Source organism: Aotus nancymaae, unplaced genomic scaffold (assembly GCF_030222135.1).
Source record: "Aotus nancymaae isolate 86718 unplaced genomic scaffold, 86718_ANA_hifiasm-v0.15.2.pri h1tg000043l, whole genome shotgun sequence".
Lineage (NCBI taxonomy): Eukaryota > Metazoa > Chordata > Mammalia > Primates > Aotidae > Aotus > Aotus nancymaae.
Window position 1 is genome coordinate 13,826,257 of NW_026988457.1, and position 14,733 is coordinate 13,840,989.

The 14,733-nt window shown below is 36.5% G+C and overlaps 1 protein-coding gene across 1 annotated transcript in view; it reads right to left on the reverse strand.

Moving 5' to 3' along the window:
• VWA8 (von Willebrand factor A domain containing 8) overlaps positions 1-14,733 on the reverse strand; it is a 421,567-nt gene that overhangs the window by 143,385 nt on the left and 263,449 nt on the right. The window contains exons 32-35 of the mRNA XM_012476777.2: positions 14,190-14,315; positions 13,038-13,147; positions 12,223-12,377; positions 7,504-7,699 (exon numbers count right to left, since the gene is read on the reverse strand). Of these exons, the coding sequence (XP_012332200.2) occupies positions 7,504-7,699; positions 12,223-12,377; positions 13,038-13,147; positions 14,190-14,315 (587 nt within the window). The remainder of the gene's footprint in view (positions 1-7,503; positions 7,700-12,222; positions 12,378-13,037; positions 13,148-14,189; positions 14,316-14,733) is intronic.

Genomic DNA, 14,733 nt, shown 5'->3' on the forward strand with positions numbered 1-14,733 from the left:
GATGAGTAGAGCTGCCTCGCTAACTAACTTACATTTTGGCTTGCCATTTAGAGGCACTTTTAAAAATAAGGAATAGTATTAAGTTGAGCTACTGCCATCAGCACTTTTAGATTGCCTGTGAGAGCAAAGTAAGCCAACTTATTTCAAAATATCTTTTTTCCCACATCTTCCTTTTCTTTTACTTTGCTAATTAATTCCATGGTGAGAAAATGCAATAATGACCGTGTCTACGCTTTCAAGAAGTAGAAAGTAAGAATTTTACTCCTGGTATTAAAAACTATTTTCATATGTCAGAGAAGGGTAACTGTGGCTACAAAGCACTTCAGGGAAATATTAAAGGTGGTGGTAGTGGTGTACGTAGTAGCAGTAAACACTTTAACTATAGTAAAAATGGATGTTTACTGATTTGAAAATAAGTCAATTCAGACGAAAAGAATATTTACAAAAAGATTCTTGACTGAATGAAGGAAGTGAAAACTGTGGCCACGTTTCCCTCCAAACTTAGCCAAGTCCTCATCCATCCGTTTTAAATGTTTTAACACTGGAGTGAGGATGGAGGCTCAGTAAATTTCCATTACAGTTATAATCCAGGTGGATTTCAAAGATAGGTATAAACTGTATTTAGGGATTAGTTCACTAACCATTAAAGGGAAGTCACTGCAGCAGTGTTTATCACATAGTTCCCATGAATAGTGGGGACAGTTTACATGCGCAGTGCCAAGGTTAGAAGGAGGTATTAAAAACTGTCAGGCAAAACAACCACGACAATTTTCAGAGGGAAGGTGAAATGCCATTAAAAACTCACTTCTTCTAGAAATGTAATTTGATGTATACCTGTTAATCACTGGGTTTAATACACTTCTGTGTTCACAAACAAAAAGAGTGATGTGTGCCCCCAAACAGTGCTGATACCAAATCTTTGATTTCACTCAAAGTTCAAACAAAAAAACTGTACTGCTTTCAATCAAGAAACATTATTTTGTGTTTAAAGAGCTGAGACCTGTGGTTTAAAAAAAGCTAACATTTAGCTAGGAAAAAAATAGTTGGAAGAAAGTAATAAATTTCTCCCCATCTGCATTAAATAAAAGCTACCTCATTATTGTGAAAGCCACCAGGAGAGTAGTCTTTACAGCTGATTTCTTTATAAAAGGCTGATATACATTAGTTCCAGACTAATTAGATGGTTGGATTTGATTTACTTTACAAAATTATTCTAGCTTGAATTTTCACCAGAGATCTACACGCACAAAGAAAGGCTTAAAGAAAAAAGAGAGTCCCTGCTTTACCCCTTGTGCCCCCCCCCCACCCATTTCCTGCCCCAGAGAGACACCTTCAACTTTTAAAGCTATTTGGTATTCACCTTCATCTTTATGGCGCCCTCTTGATTTTTTAGCTTCAGGCATTATTTCTTGCCTTCCTCCCAAGCAAGAAGAGAGTTCAACTCTTTTTCATTCCCCTATCTCCCACTCCCTATTTTCTCATCCCCCCAAACATTCATATGATAATTTTGTTTGGATTAATAGCCAGTGTTTATATTATTATAATTAAGTAAATACTAATCACAGCTTTGCTATGTCTTATATTATCATTACTTTTTCCTGTACAACTTTTTGCTTTTATTGGAGTTAATAAGCAACATGTTTTGTTTGCTTAGTTTTATTTAGTACAAATTTATTCCCAAGGTTCCCTAATTATTAAAATCTCTAAATATGTTCAAATATATTGGGTTTATCAATTTCACTTTCTAAGAGACATCTCTCCTGAAATTTCATCTGTTCTAACCTTAGGCCTGTGCATGGCTATCACCCTGAGATCTTCGTTCACCATTCTCCCAGGGATTTTCATTCATTCTTTCTTTTTTTATAGCCCACATTTATAAAATTATTCCTCCATGCCAGACACTGTCCTAAGCACTTTATATACATTTGGAATATTTTAGTAACACTATGTAAACAAAAGAAGGGGAATAAAACTTTTAGCAACTAAGACAAAAATGGCTAAACACATAGGTAATTCTTAGAAGAGTAAACAACAACATATGAAAGGATGCTCAAATGTACTAGAAGTCAGAAAAAGGTAATGTGAAACCACAATAAAAGTGTGACCCTTACAAGAGTAGATTAGGATGGGATGCAGCAGGACCCCCTTTATGCTACTGGAACACCTTTGGTAATTTTGCTCCTAGATATACTCCCTACAGACTTTCTTTCACTTTTTTTTTTTTTTTTAGAGATGGGGTCTCGCTATGTTGCCCAGGCTGGAGTCCAGTGGCTATTCACAGGCGCGATCCCACTACTGATCAGCATGGGAGTTTTGACCTGCTCCGTTTCTGACCTGGGCCAGTTCACCCCTCCTTAGGCAACCTGGTGACCCCCCCCACTCCCGGGAGGTCACCATATTGATGCCAAACTTAGTACAGACACCCGATTGGCATAGCGCACTACAGCCCAGAACTCCTGGGCTCAAGCGATCCTCCCACCTCAGCCTCCCGAGTAGCTGGGACTATAGGCATGCGCCACCACGCCCAGCCAGACTTTCAACATATACACAAGCAGACAAGTGCAAGACTATTCATAGCACCATTATTTGTAATAGCAAAAAACTGGAATGAACCTAAATTTGCATTGACAAATAATAGATGAACAAACTATTGTATATGAAGCAGTGAAAATAAAGGTAGAACTATCAGTATGGATGATGACAAAGAGTCTCTCCTTGACTGAACTGTAGTCAGGCTCTTCTGAATCCTCTTCCCAACTAGGTCCCAATTCTTGGGCTTCTGTGTTCATCTCTGCATTGTTCAATGCTAACAGTAATCCTGCTAAGTCAGTTTAGCTAGAATCCCTCACCCTTGATATCTGATTGGGTTCTCCATTCTCCACCATCCACCAGGTGATGTCAGATCACTCTGCCCTGCTCTCAGCAAGGATCCTGTTAGGTTTGTTCAGCCAGAATTCCTTCTTACCGCTCATGTTTCCTCTTAGTAATTTTCCATCCACTGACCCCCACCCTGCTCCTTCACTTATTTCCACTTTTCCATGTTATATTCAGAGTTGAGTCCCATATCTCTCCCTTACTACAAAACTTCTTTGCAGTCATCCATATATCTATCAAGATGACCCTGAATAAAGAGTACCTTGCCATTCTGTAACAAATGTCATGAATTATTTTTTTCTTTAGCAACAAATCTCACAAACATAATGGTGAAAAAAAAGACCAAATTACAGAATAAACACAATATAATACTGTTTATATGAAGTTTAAAAAACATAAAAAGCTATGTATTATTTTGTGAATGATTAGTACTGAACTCACATTCAGAACAGAGATTACCTCTGGTTTGTCAAAAGTGAAGGGGAGAACACAGGAGTCTTTGACCATATTGGTAATGACTGGTAATAATTGGTAATGACTTACCAATATGGGTGGTGGGTGCAAAGATATTCACTGTATTTTTCTTCAAACTTTGTAGGCCTGAGATATTTCACAAAAAATTAAAATACACATAGAAACATAAACACACTCTTCCTGTCCCTAAATAGGAAGTACTATGAGAGAGTATGACAAGGGCACCTAATTTAGATTTGAACAAAACCTTCTGAGGAAGTGACATTTAAACTGAGACCTGATGGATGAGAATGAGTTTGGTGTTGGGGGGAAGGGGTGCAGCAGAAAGTTGGAAAGAATTTTGTGAATTCAAGTTAACTGAAACAAGTCAGAGAGATATGTAATGGACAAATCACGCTGGATTTTTTAAGCCAAGTTAAAATTTCTAAACTTTATCCTAAGGACAATGTGACCTGAGTTGTGTTTTAAAATATTACTTTCTGGCTGGGTGCAGTGGCTCACGCCTGTAATCCCAGCACTTTGGGAGGCTGAGGTGGGTGAATCACGAGGTCAGGAGTTCAAGACCAGCCTGGTCAACATGGTGAAACCTGTCTCTACTAAAAATACAAAAAATTAGCTGGGTGTGGTGGTGGGCACCTGTAATTTCAGCTACTCGGGAGGCTGAGGCAGGAGAATCTCTTGAACCTGGGAGGCGGAGGTTGCAGTAAGCAGAAATTGTGCCACTGCACTCCAGCCTGGGCGACAGTGTGAGACTCCATCTCAAAAATAATAATAATAATATTACTTTCTGACTAAAACAATGTTGAAAATGAAGAACAAAGTAGAAGAATCTATACTACCTGATTCAATCAAGACTCACTATAAAGTATAAAGCTATAAAGTAGTCAAGAGAGTATGGTATCAGTAAAGGGATAGACACATAGACCAATAGAACACAACAGAGAATCCAGAAACAGACCCACTCATGTGGGCAGCTGATTTTCAGCAGAGGTCTAAAGGGAGCGCAATAGAGAAAGGACAGGACAGTTTTTTCAGCAAATGGTGCTAGTGCTGGAAGAACTGAATATCCCATGCAATTAAAAAAAAAGAGCCTCAATCCATACCTTATACAATGTAAAAAATTAACTCAAAATGGATCATAAATCTAAATGTAAGATATAGAACTATAAAACTTCTAGAAGAAAACACAGATTTGCCCTTCATCAAAATAAGACAAAATGTTTGGAAAGTATCTCTCTGACACTGAACTTGTATCAAGACTAAAGAACAATCAGAGTTCAGGAGTTTGAGACCAGCCTGAGCAACTTGGCAAAACCCCACTTCTACAAAAAAATACAAAAATTAGCTGGATGTGGTGGCACATGCCTGTAGTCCCAGCTACTCAGGAGGCTAAGTTGGGTGCTGCTTGAGCCTAGAAGGCAGAGGCTATAGTGAGCTGAAATCATGTCACTACACTCCAGCCTGGGTGACAGAGCAAGACCTTGTCTCAAAACAAACAAACAAACAAACAAAACACTCAAAATTAATTAATAAGAAAATAAATAACCCAATTTAAAAATGGGCAAAAGATCTCAAGAGACATTTCACTTAAGAAGATAGACATAAAACAAAATGCTCAACATCATTAGATGCTAGGGAAAATGCAAATTAAAATCATAATGAGAAATCACTACACTCACTAGAATGGTGAGAAACTGACAATACCAAGTGCTGACAGGGATGCAGTGCAACTGAAACCTCCACTCATTGCTGATATAAATGCAAAATGGCATTTCCACTTTGAAAACAGTTTGGCAGTTTCATCATATGATGCAAAAATGCCATTCCTAGGCATTTACTTAAAAGAAGCAAAACCTTATGTTCACTTAAAAACCTGCCCACAAATGTTCATAGCAGCTTTAGTCTTTATTGCCAAAAACTGGAAACAACCAATAAATATATCACCTTGTGAAAGGATAAGCAAACTGTGGTACAGCCATATAATTGTGGCTCAGAAGATTTGGGTTCTGAATCTTACCTGGCTGATTAGAATTTTCTTTGTAGTGGTATCATAAGAGATTAGGATAAGTTTTGAAAACCACATAAATATTAGATTCTAGCACTATAAGTGTAAATCATGTAATTCAGAGTTGTCAGATTGAACTCTGGAACACGTAATTAGTTAAGATTTTTTTTTTATTCTTGATCTAGAAAAGCTAGTTTTCCCCCTTGATACCTAAAAGCATTGCTGATAATGTATTTTTCTAGACCTGTGTATACTGTACATTTGGAAAAAGTTAAATGAGTAATAAAATATTTGTATCATATGAAAAAAAAGTGATATAATTACCACTTGGCAAAACAAAAACAAAAACAAAAACAAAAACAAAAACAAAAACTACTGGTACACACATAACATAAAATAAATAAATAAATAAATGATTCTCAAATGCATTATATTAATGAAAAGATGCCAGACTCGAAAGACCACATACTATATGGACCATTTACATAATATTCTGGTAAAGGCAAATCTATAACAACAGAAATCAGATCAGTGATAAGTTTTAGGTAAGGGGAGGCACTGACCACAAAATGGAATGGGAAGTTTTTGGGGTGATGAAACTCTTCTATATCAAGTGTGGTTGTAGTTATACAACTGTTTGTGTCTGCCAAACTCACAGAACTTACACTAAAAATGGTGAATTTTACTGTATACAAACTGGAGCTTAAGAACCAATGTACACTGTACTTTAAAAACATCACTCTGTTTTATGTGTGGAGAAGGGTAGGAGGGGAAAAGAGTGGAAGAGGTAACAATATCAGAAGGCTAAGGCAACATTCCAGTGTACAATGGTGGTGCTTTGGAGGGGATATTGGTAACAGAATTGGAGACAAGTGGGTGGATACAAGATATATCTGTAAGGCTGTATATCAGAAGAGCATGGTGATTGCTTTGGATGAGATGTGGAGGATGAGGGAGAAGAGGTGTCAAGGTGAGCCCTAGATATCTGGGTGAATGGAGGTGCACTAAACTCAGGTACATAACTTCTTGTAATTCCTGGAATGCTCTGCCAAGTCCTTGCATCTTTCACATGGACGGCTCCTTTCCTGGACCAAATCCTTCAACTGATTAACTCTCATCTTTCAAGAGTCAACTCATAGTCTCCAGTATGGATTGTAAACTTCTCTTCTGTGTTTATATATCACCTTGTGAATATTCCTATCTTACTATACTGTACTACAATTGTCAGCTTATTTATCTGCCTCTTCTACCACAAAAAACATTTTAAGGAAATGGTGATTTATTTTCCATGCATTTCAGTTTGGAAGAAATTAATTCTAAATATTATCATATAATCAGAACCTTTCAAACCCTTTTACAGATTATAATACATTTAGTGCTATATTTGTGAAGTCCACACTAATACAATGAATGTAGACACAAGATAATATATTACCACCACTGTGATGCAAAAAAAGAAAGTCAATGAATCAATGATCAAACTTTTTCATAGTTATCTGTTATGATGAACACCAGTGTGGTTCCATAAGAATAGCTCTAAACTTGGGATTAGAAGATTGTAGTGCAAATTTGGGCACTGTTGTCCGCTGGTGGGGTGATCCTGGGCCAGTTATTTTAGTTCTATGTTAGAATATCTTCATACACAAATTAGAGAGCATGCTAACAATAGGATGGGGTTTTAAAGAGCAAGTGAATTTATACAAGGAGAGAGGATCAGCCCAGGAACTGGATATTTTATGTAGTAATAAATATAAGTTGACTTTCAGAGTGCTGTTAAGTGAATCAGTTCGCATGATAAGTCCCTGACTTTCAGTCTCAGGAGTTTAAGACAAAAGGCAGGCCTCAGTTTCTATGCCTAATACACTGAGACTTTTTAAAGGGCTCTGTGAGAACATGTTCTAGGTAAAGCTATTGTATATATTGTAATATAAATGAAGATGAGTTCTAACAGCAGTGGCTACAACCACACACTGTGAAAATGAGTAAGAACTTTCTGAATACACAGAGGTCTTTTTAGTTACTTCTAAACTTGTCAGAATGATCCACTTTTATAAGTATGAAATGATAATGATAACTTATCATCCTCTACCAAAAGCAAGCTACTTTAAACCATCTTTGTAAATTAGGAATTGGTTGAGTTTCCTTCTTACCTTTTGGGTAGATATCCTTTAGAGGGACTTCTCCTGTGGGTAAAATCCTCACTACCTGATTCGTATCTAAAAGAGTCACACAGTTGCTTTGTTTTGGAGTCCCACTTTTCTTCTTTCCACCATAGAATGCTGGATCAATGCCACTTCGTTTATGCAAAGAGGATGGTCTCTTCCAAGAATAAACTTCACTGGGTGACTGGAAAAAAAAAAAAAAAAAGAAAGAGATTAAAAGTACTAAAGTACCGTATACTACATTCACCACAACCTTAACAATGCAGCCCTTTAAGCAGATACTAGTGGGAAACTAATGTTTCACAGATATGAGAAAATCCAATTATTGGCTGGGTGCAGTGGCTCATGCCTGTAATCCTAGCACTTTGGGAGGCCAAGGTTGGTGGATCGCTTGAGTTCAGGAGTTTGAGAGCAGCATGGGCAAAGTGGTGAAACCCTGTCTCTACAAACAATACAAAATTCAGCCAGACGTTGTGGCGCGTGCCTGTATTCCCAGCTACTCAGGAGGCTGAAGCAGAAGAATCATTTAAGCCTGGGAGGTCAAGGCTGCCTGGCTGCCATGATCACACCACTGTACTCCAGCCAGCCTGGGCAACAAAGCGAGACCTTGTCTTAAAAAACAAATAAACAAACAAAAAAACACAAGCGTTTTGGATGTAGTACAGGAAGGAGGTAGCTGCTTTGCCAATAATCATAATTTTCAGACAAGTATGAAATATACATTACATTTTTATCTTGAAATCAATTACAACTAAACAGAAACATAGCAATTAGTTAAAAATAAAACAAACACCTATGCATAAGGAATAGAATATAACTAGCATTTTTGAAGATCTGGGAGGGCTTCAAAAGTGATTGGCTCCCTTCCTAATCATTCTCACTCTGTCTCCCCTAGATTTAACTCTTCTGGAATTTTATGTTATTTTTCCCTTGCTTTATTTTAAATTTTTACCTTATATGTATTTATCCTTCCTAAGATCATAAAGGTATTTTCTTATGCTTTTTCTAAAAGTTTTAAGGCTTTATCTTTCACATTTAAGTTCTTAGCCTATCAGGAATTAATTTTTGTGAATGGTATGAAGTGAGGATCCACGTTCATCCTTTTCTCACACGTATAGCTTACTGTCCAAATACCACTAACTTTTGCCCATAGCAACAGTATCATAAAACATAGTTTATATGCCTGTATCTGTTTCTGGGCACTGCATTTTATTCTGCGGTGTATTTTTCTATTCCCAGCCCAACACAGGTCTTAGTTACTGAAGTGTTATAATTATCCTTGAAATTTAATAGGAAGAGTACTTCTGTCTGGTTCTTCTTCAGAGATGTTCTGGTTATTGTTTGCCCTTGCATTTCCATAAGAAAATGTATGAGTTGTATTAGTTCTCTGCATCCTTGTCAGTACTTGGTATTGTCAGTGGTTTTAAATTGCTTTTCTCTAATGACTACGGATGTCTAATAACTTTTCATGTACTTATTTGCCATCCCTGTATCCTCTTTGGTTAAGTGTTTGTTGAAGTCTTTTGCTCACTTTTTTTTTCACATTTACCTTCACTTTTACTTCTATATCTACCCAAATACATTGAAAACCATGAGTTCACAAAAATATATCCAATTCTAATCTAATAACTACATGGTTCATTCTAGTTTTCTTCCTTTTAGTATTTGTAATTCCCCTCTCCAACAGTTAAAAACTTGTTTTCATTATCCTTAATGTATTTTGTTACCCATCGTATATTTACTTTCTTACTCAAGCCCACTGTATGTGATCCACCTCCCATCTCCACCACTAACCTTACTCTCTGGGCAGATGCTCCACTCTCCCTGCTTGGGTCCTGACAGCCCATATGGGGCCACACTCACACAGGGACACATACTTCCCCTTACGTGGGCTCCTATATCCCACTCCAGGCTGCCCCTTCATAGGAATGTCATCTTCATCCTGCTTGGACTTAATGTCCATCACTAGTGGTTATATCTCCCCACCACAGATGTCTTTACCTTGCTTGGGCTCTGATCTTTGATACCTCACACTGGCCTACTGCTTGCTCATTTGTAAAATTAGGCTATTTGCCTTCTGACTATTAAGTTTTTTTTTTTTTTTGAGACGGAGTTTCGCTCTTGTTACCCAGGCAGGCTGGAGTGCAATGGCGCGATCTCGGCTCACCGCAACCTCCGCCTCCTGGGTTCAGGCAATTCTCCTGCCTCAGCCTCCTGAGTAGCTAGGATTACAGGCGCACGCCACCACGCCCAGCTAATTTTTTGTATTAGTAGAGACGGGGTTTCACCATGTTGACCAGGATGGTCTCGATCTCTTGACCTTGTGATCCACCCGCCTCGGCCTCCCAAAGTGCTGGGATTACAGGCTTGAGCCACTGCGCCCGGCCCTGACTATTAAGTTTTAAGAATCTTTATAGATTCTAGATACTAGTTTTTGTTGGAAATGTGGTTTGCAAATATTTTCTCCCAGTCTGTAGATTGTCTTTTCATTCTCTTAACAGAGCTCAAATTTTAAAATTTGTTGCAGCACAATTTATCAATTTTCTCTTTATATATCATGTCTAAGACACTATTACCATGTTTAATAGAAGTGGTAACAGTCGGTATCCTTGTTTTAGTCCTAAAAAGAAAAAAAATGCTTTTAATGTTTCTCTACTGAGGATGATATTTGCTATAGATTTTTACAGCTATTTGGTATTAGATTTTAAAAGTTATATAAGTAATAATTTAGATGCCACTGATAACTGTATGAAAAGGTTAACAAGAGGTAGCATACTCATTTGCCATTAGTTTTATATAGAATCCAAACAAGTTCACATGAAGCAAGGAGGCAGTGTGGTGTGGTAGAAAGGATGTGGGTTAGGGGGCTGGCTAGTCACACTTAAGCTCAAATCCCATGGCTTATAATCTTTGTGGCCTAAGGGATATAAGCTCTCTCTGCTTCTGTTTTTTTTTTTTTTTTTTAAATCTGTAAAACCTCATAGAATTTTTATAGAAATTAACTATCATGTATGACAGAGCTTAGAGTAGCACACTGCCTGACTCTTGTGTTGGGGCCTAAAAACATTATTGTCATCTTAAAGGGTGCCTAGCTGACTCTAATCTTCTATTTAACAAACACTCATTAAATACCTCCTATGTGGTGGGTACCACACTAAGTAGCAGGGTACAGCTTTTTAATTTAACAATGTCAGTAGTCTTATAGGCTATAAAGAATTTCTATAAGGTTAATACAAACAGTTCCTTAACTCAGCTTTTATTTTATAACTTTTTATAGTAATATTATGCTTCTATATTGATTTCTTCAATCAGAAGAAGGTAATTAGAAGATCAATTTTTAAAATAGTTTCACCTCCAGAAAAAGTCCCAATATTTTTTCTTTGATAGCAGCAAACATTGTAGAAACCATATAAAACACATCTCTTTCATATCAAGGCTGCTGTAAACATTGTATTTCAATAACATTTCATTTTGAGTTATATGAAAGCAGATGCTTTTTACTTGATAATTAGGAAATCATATGTCAGAGTCCTAAGCCACATATTATCCATTGGGTTTTAGATTTCAAATCTCTTATATCTTGAAGTACCCAAGATATAAGGTGGATCACATTCATTAACCACATTAAAATTTTGAGGCGTATAAAACTGGAGTATCGTCAGAGCCCGTATTTTTGATCTTTGAATAATTCTATCATCCCATCTAAAAGCTACAAAGGAAATTATAAAAATTAAATGTGTACTCAAAACAGATGGACTGCATCTAAGGTTATTAGATGGCAACTTGGACTGAAATAACTTTTATAATTAATTTTCCTGCATTTCCATCAGAGGAAGATGTTGCCCAGTTTCACCTAAAGTCAATTCAAATAGCTTCTCCTTTATAGATAACAGTGGATAACAGAAGGGCCCATCTAAGAGAAAAATCAGTTGAGACAATTAGCCATTATAGTATAACCTGAATGCTGCAAAGATATGATAAATCAGAGCAAAACTCAATGGAAAATGAAACTATCTTCATGACTATTGAAAAATTTAATCTACAATAATGACAACCCAACAAATTTAACTTCACACAGGAACAAAGCACCAAATATCACATGTTCTCACTTACAGGTGAGAGCGAAACATCGAGGACACATGGACACAAAGAAGAGAACAACAGACACTGACATCTACTTGAGGGTGAAGAGTCGGAGGAGGGTGAGGACTGAAAAACTGTCAGGTACTATGCCTGTTACCTGGATGACCAAACCATCTGTACACCAAACCCCCGTGACATGCAATTTACATATATAACAAACCGGCACACGTACACTTGAACCTAAAATAAAAGTTAATAAATATGTAGAATGTGTAGATAGAAAAATAATTAACTTCAAAAAATTCTAGAAGACATGCTAAAAAAATCATCATCAGAAGGTTAAGCATTTAAACTGTATTACGTGAACTCCCACATATGGAGAATACTTCTTTTTCCTACTAAATTCTACCATTGCATTACACTTTCAATTTTAATTTTTAAAGTGTATTGAAACTGTTTAGGTATAACATATTTTCTAGTAACTGATTTGGAATGCAGACTTCATCCAAAATGTTTACCAGAAAATTATTATGTTTTTAATTACCCCTCAAACAGGCTTACAGATTATAGGTCAAATTGAGGGGAAGAAATATTTATCCAATAATTTTTAAAATTGATGCTTACCATGAGATCTGGGAAACCAACAACTATTGTAGCATAATTGTTCTCATCTGAGAGAATTCGGTTGGGAGAGGCAATCTTTTGTTCCACAGCTGAACTTAGACGTTCAGATGATAGCTGATCACTGGAAATTTTATGAGGTATGCTGAACTCTGTTTCTGAAAAGTATCAGACAAACATTAGACACCATATGCCCCTGAAATGTTCCAGGAATTAATTTTTTGCAAGATTTTACTCAAGTCAAACGGAAAAGAACAAGTTAAAAAGGAGGAAACACTTTAAATTATATTCATGGGCTTTTGTTTGAGAAAATGCCATTTTTATAATAAAGGCATCTTCCCAAAGTGATTTCAAATATTTATAAAATTCAAAATTTTATTAGGAATAAATATTATTATTAATAGCTCCCTGTAGAAAAGAGATGTGAAACTGACCCAACCCAGTGCTGGCAATGGTACGTTTTAGATTTTTTTCATAAGTACTATTCATCCCTCAAAACTGTGATAAATTAAGTAGAAATCCCAATGGTCTGTGGAAAAAAGATGTTATCCTAAATTAGACTTGGAACCTAAATGTAAGTAAAAATACTGATCTGTTAGTTAAAAAAATTCAAAGACAGAGCTTACAAGAGTGAACTTCCTTATGACAATTTGAAAGATAGCAGATTCTTATTTACTATTTCTGGCTTAGTGACTAAATTTTTTCTTTTGGTGTAAACTTAACATAGGCTGGTGTTTTGTTCTTAAATGATTCTAGAGGACAGTATGTGTACATGCATGCACTCTCACACCCATAAACACAGATGACATAGTATTTACCTTGTGTAACTCCAAACCCTGTGCTGGGCGGCTCCTCTTTCAGCACATACAACTGGCAAACCCCACTGCCCTCAGATTCGATGTGTGCAGGCTTAGTTAAAAGGTATTTCCTGCAAACAAACAAAACATCTAGCTTAAGTGAAATTTTTCTTTTTCTAATAGTCATAAGGCCAGACTAAGAAAAATTGGATTCTCCTAAGCCTCTTTTTTATAGTTCCAGTATAATTTGCAGTTTTTGAGTTTCATCATGAATTAACAAATAACTTATCAACACCGTGTTAAAGAGCAGTACACAACAGCAATACAGTAATGAATGTAAAGCAAAAATCCAACACTTCCTGTAAGAGAAAGGGTTGTCAGGGGAAAAAAAAGCAACTCTAATGAGGCACACTCTTATTATCATGGAATCCTCTTTTGATAAAACTCTTTGATCAGCCAGGAAGGGGAAGTATGACTTCAGATTTGTGATCAGCTAAGAGACAGATGCCCTCCTCACCACTGTAGTCTCCTTGATCTACTTATTTTTAACATTTCTAAAATATGGATGTACATATAGGCAGAAATCCTCTGCAATGAGCTACTTCTGCTTGTCAGCAGAGGGGCAGAAAGAGTCTGCACTTAGCTAGTAGAGTTGTGCATGAGGGAAGGTACTCAAAGTTGACTGTCATACACTGCCTTTAATCAGGAAGTGCAACAGTCCAATGGGTCAGACAACACAAACATAATCACAACCAAACCAGAATACACAAGATAAGAAGAGAAACTTCTAAGGTGTGAACTCTGTGAATTTATAAAAAGGCAACAGCTCTAACATGGAGACTACTTCAAAGCAGATGGAAAATCTGCTTTGAAGTACCTCCAGTTTGGCAAGAATACAGTGAATTCTCAATGTACAACTAGGAAAAAGCCCAAATAAATACGGATCATATGCAAAGTCATTTTTTACTGCTAATTTCAATGTCATTTTCTGAAAAATGACATTTAATTTTTCTCCCCTCCTCTCTTCTGATAAGTCTCATATATAGAGATGCTGCCAAACACAGAAATTGTTAAAAGACAGACACAAGAAAGACAGAACAGTAAAGATGTTGGATAATTTAAATAAGATTGAGCTACGGCATACTCCATGATACACTATATAAAGCCACTCACTGATTTGTTTTGCTCTCCACCAGAAGCCATTTGTCCTCTGCTACAAGGAAAACTGTCTTGAGGTTAATGGGAAGTAAGATGGTGTGAGTTTGCCCTTCTAGAACATCCAGCACGATCAGGCTGTTCCTAGAAAAGGAGAAAAAAACTGTATCTGAAAGGAAATGGTGAGGATAATGGTTGAGTAATCTGGCATAATCATTTCATGATACATTATGCAATCCTTAAAAAGAATGTTTTTAAGACTAAGTAATAATATAGAAAAACGTTAATTGAAAAGAAGGGATATACAAAATTCTAAACTATGTGAATGAGTAAAAATAATGGAAAGTAGTGACCATTGCCATGTTAGTAGTGGCTATGTCACGGAATTGTGAGCACTAGTTTTTCTTATTTCTGTTTCTCAATATTCTGCAATGTGGGCAAAGTTACTTTTGTATTAAAACATTCATAATTTGATTACATTCATTTTATAGTAAACAAGTATAATCAAAACAGGAAATAGAATGGACCAAATAAGAACTCATTTCAATCTTCTATAATAAAG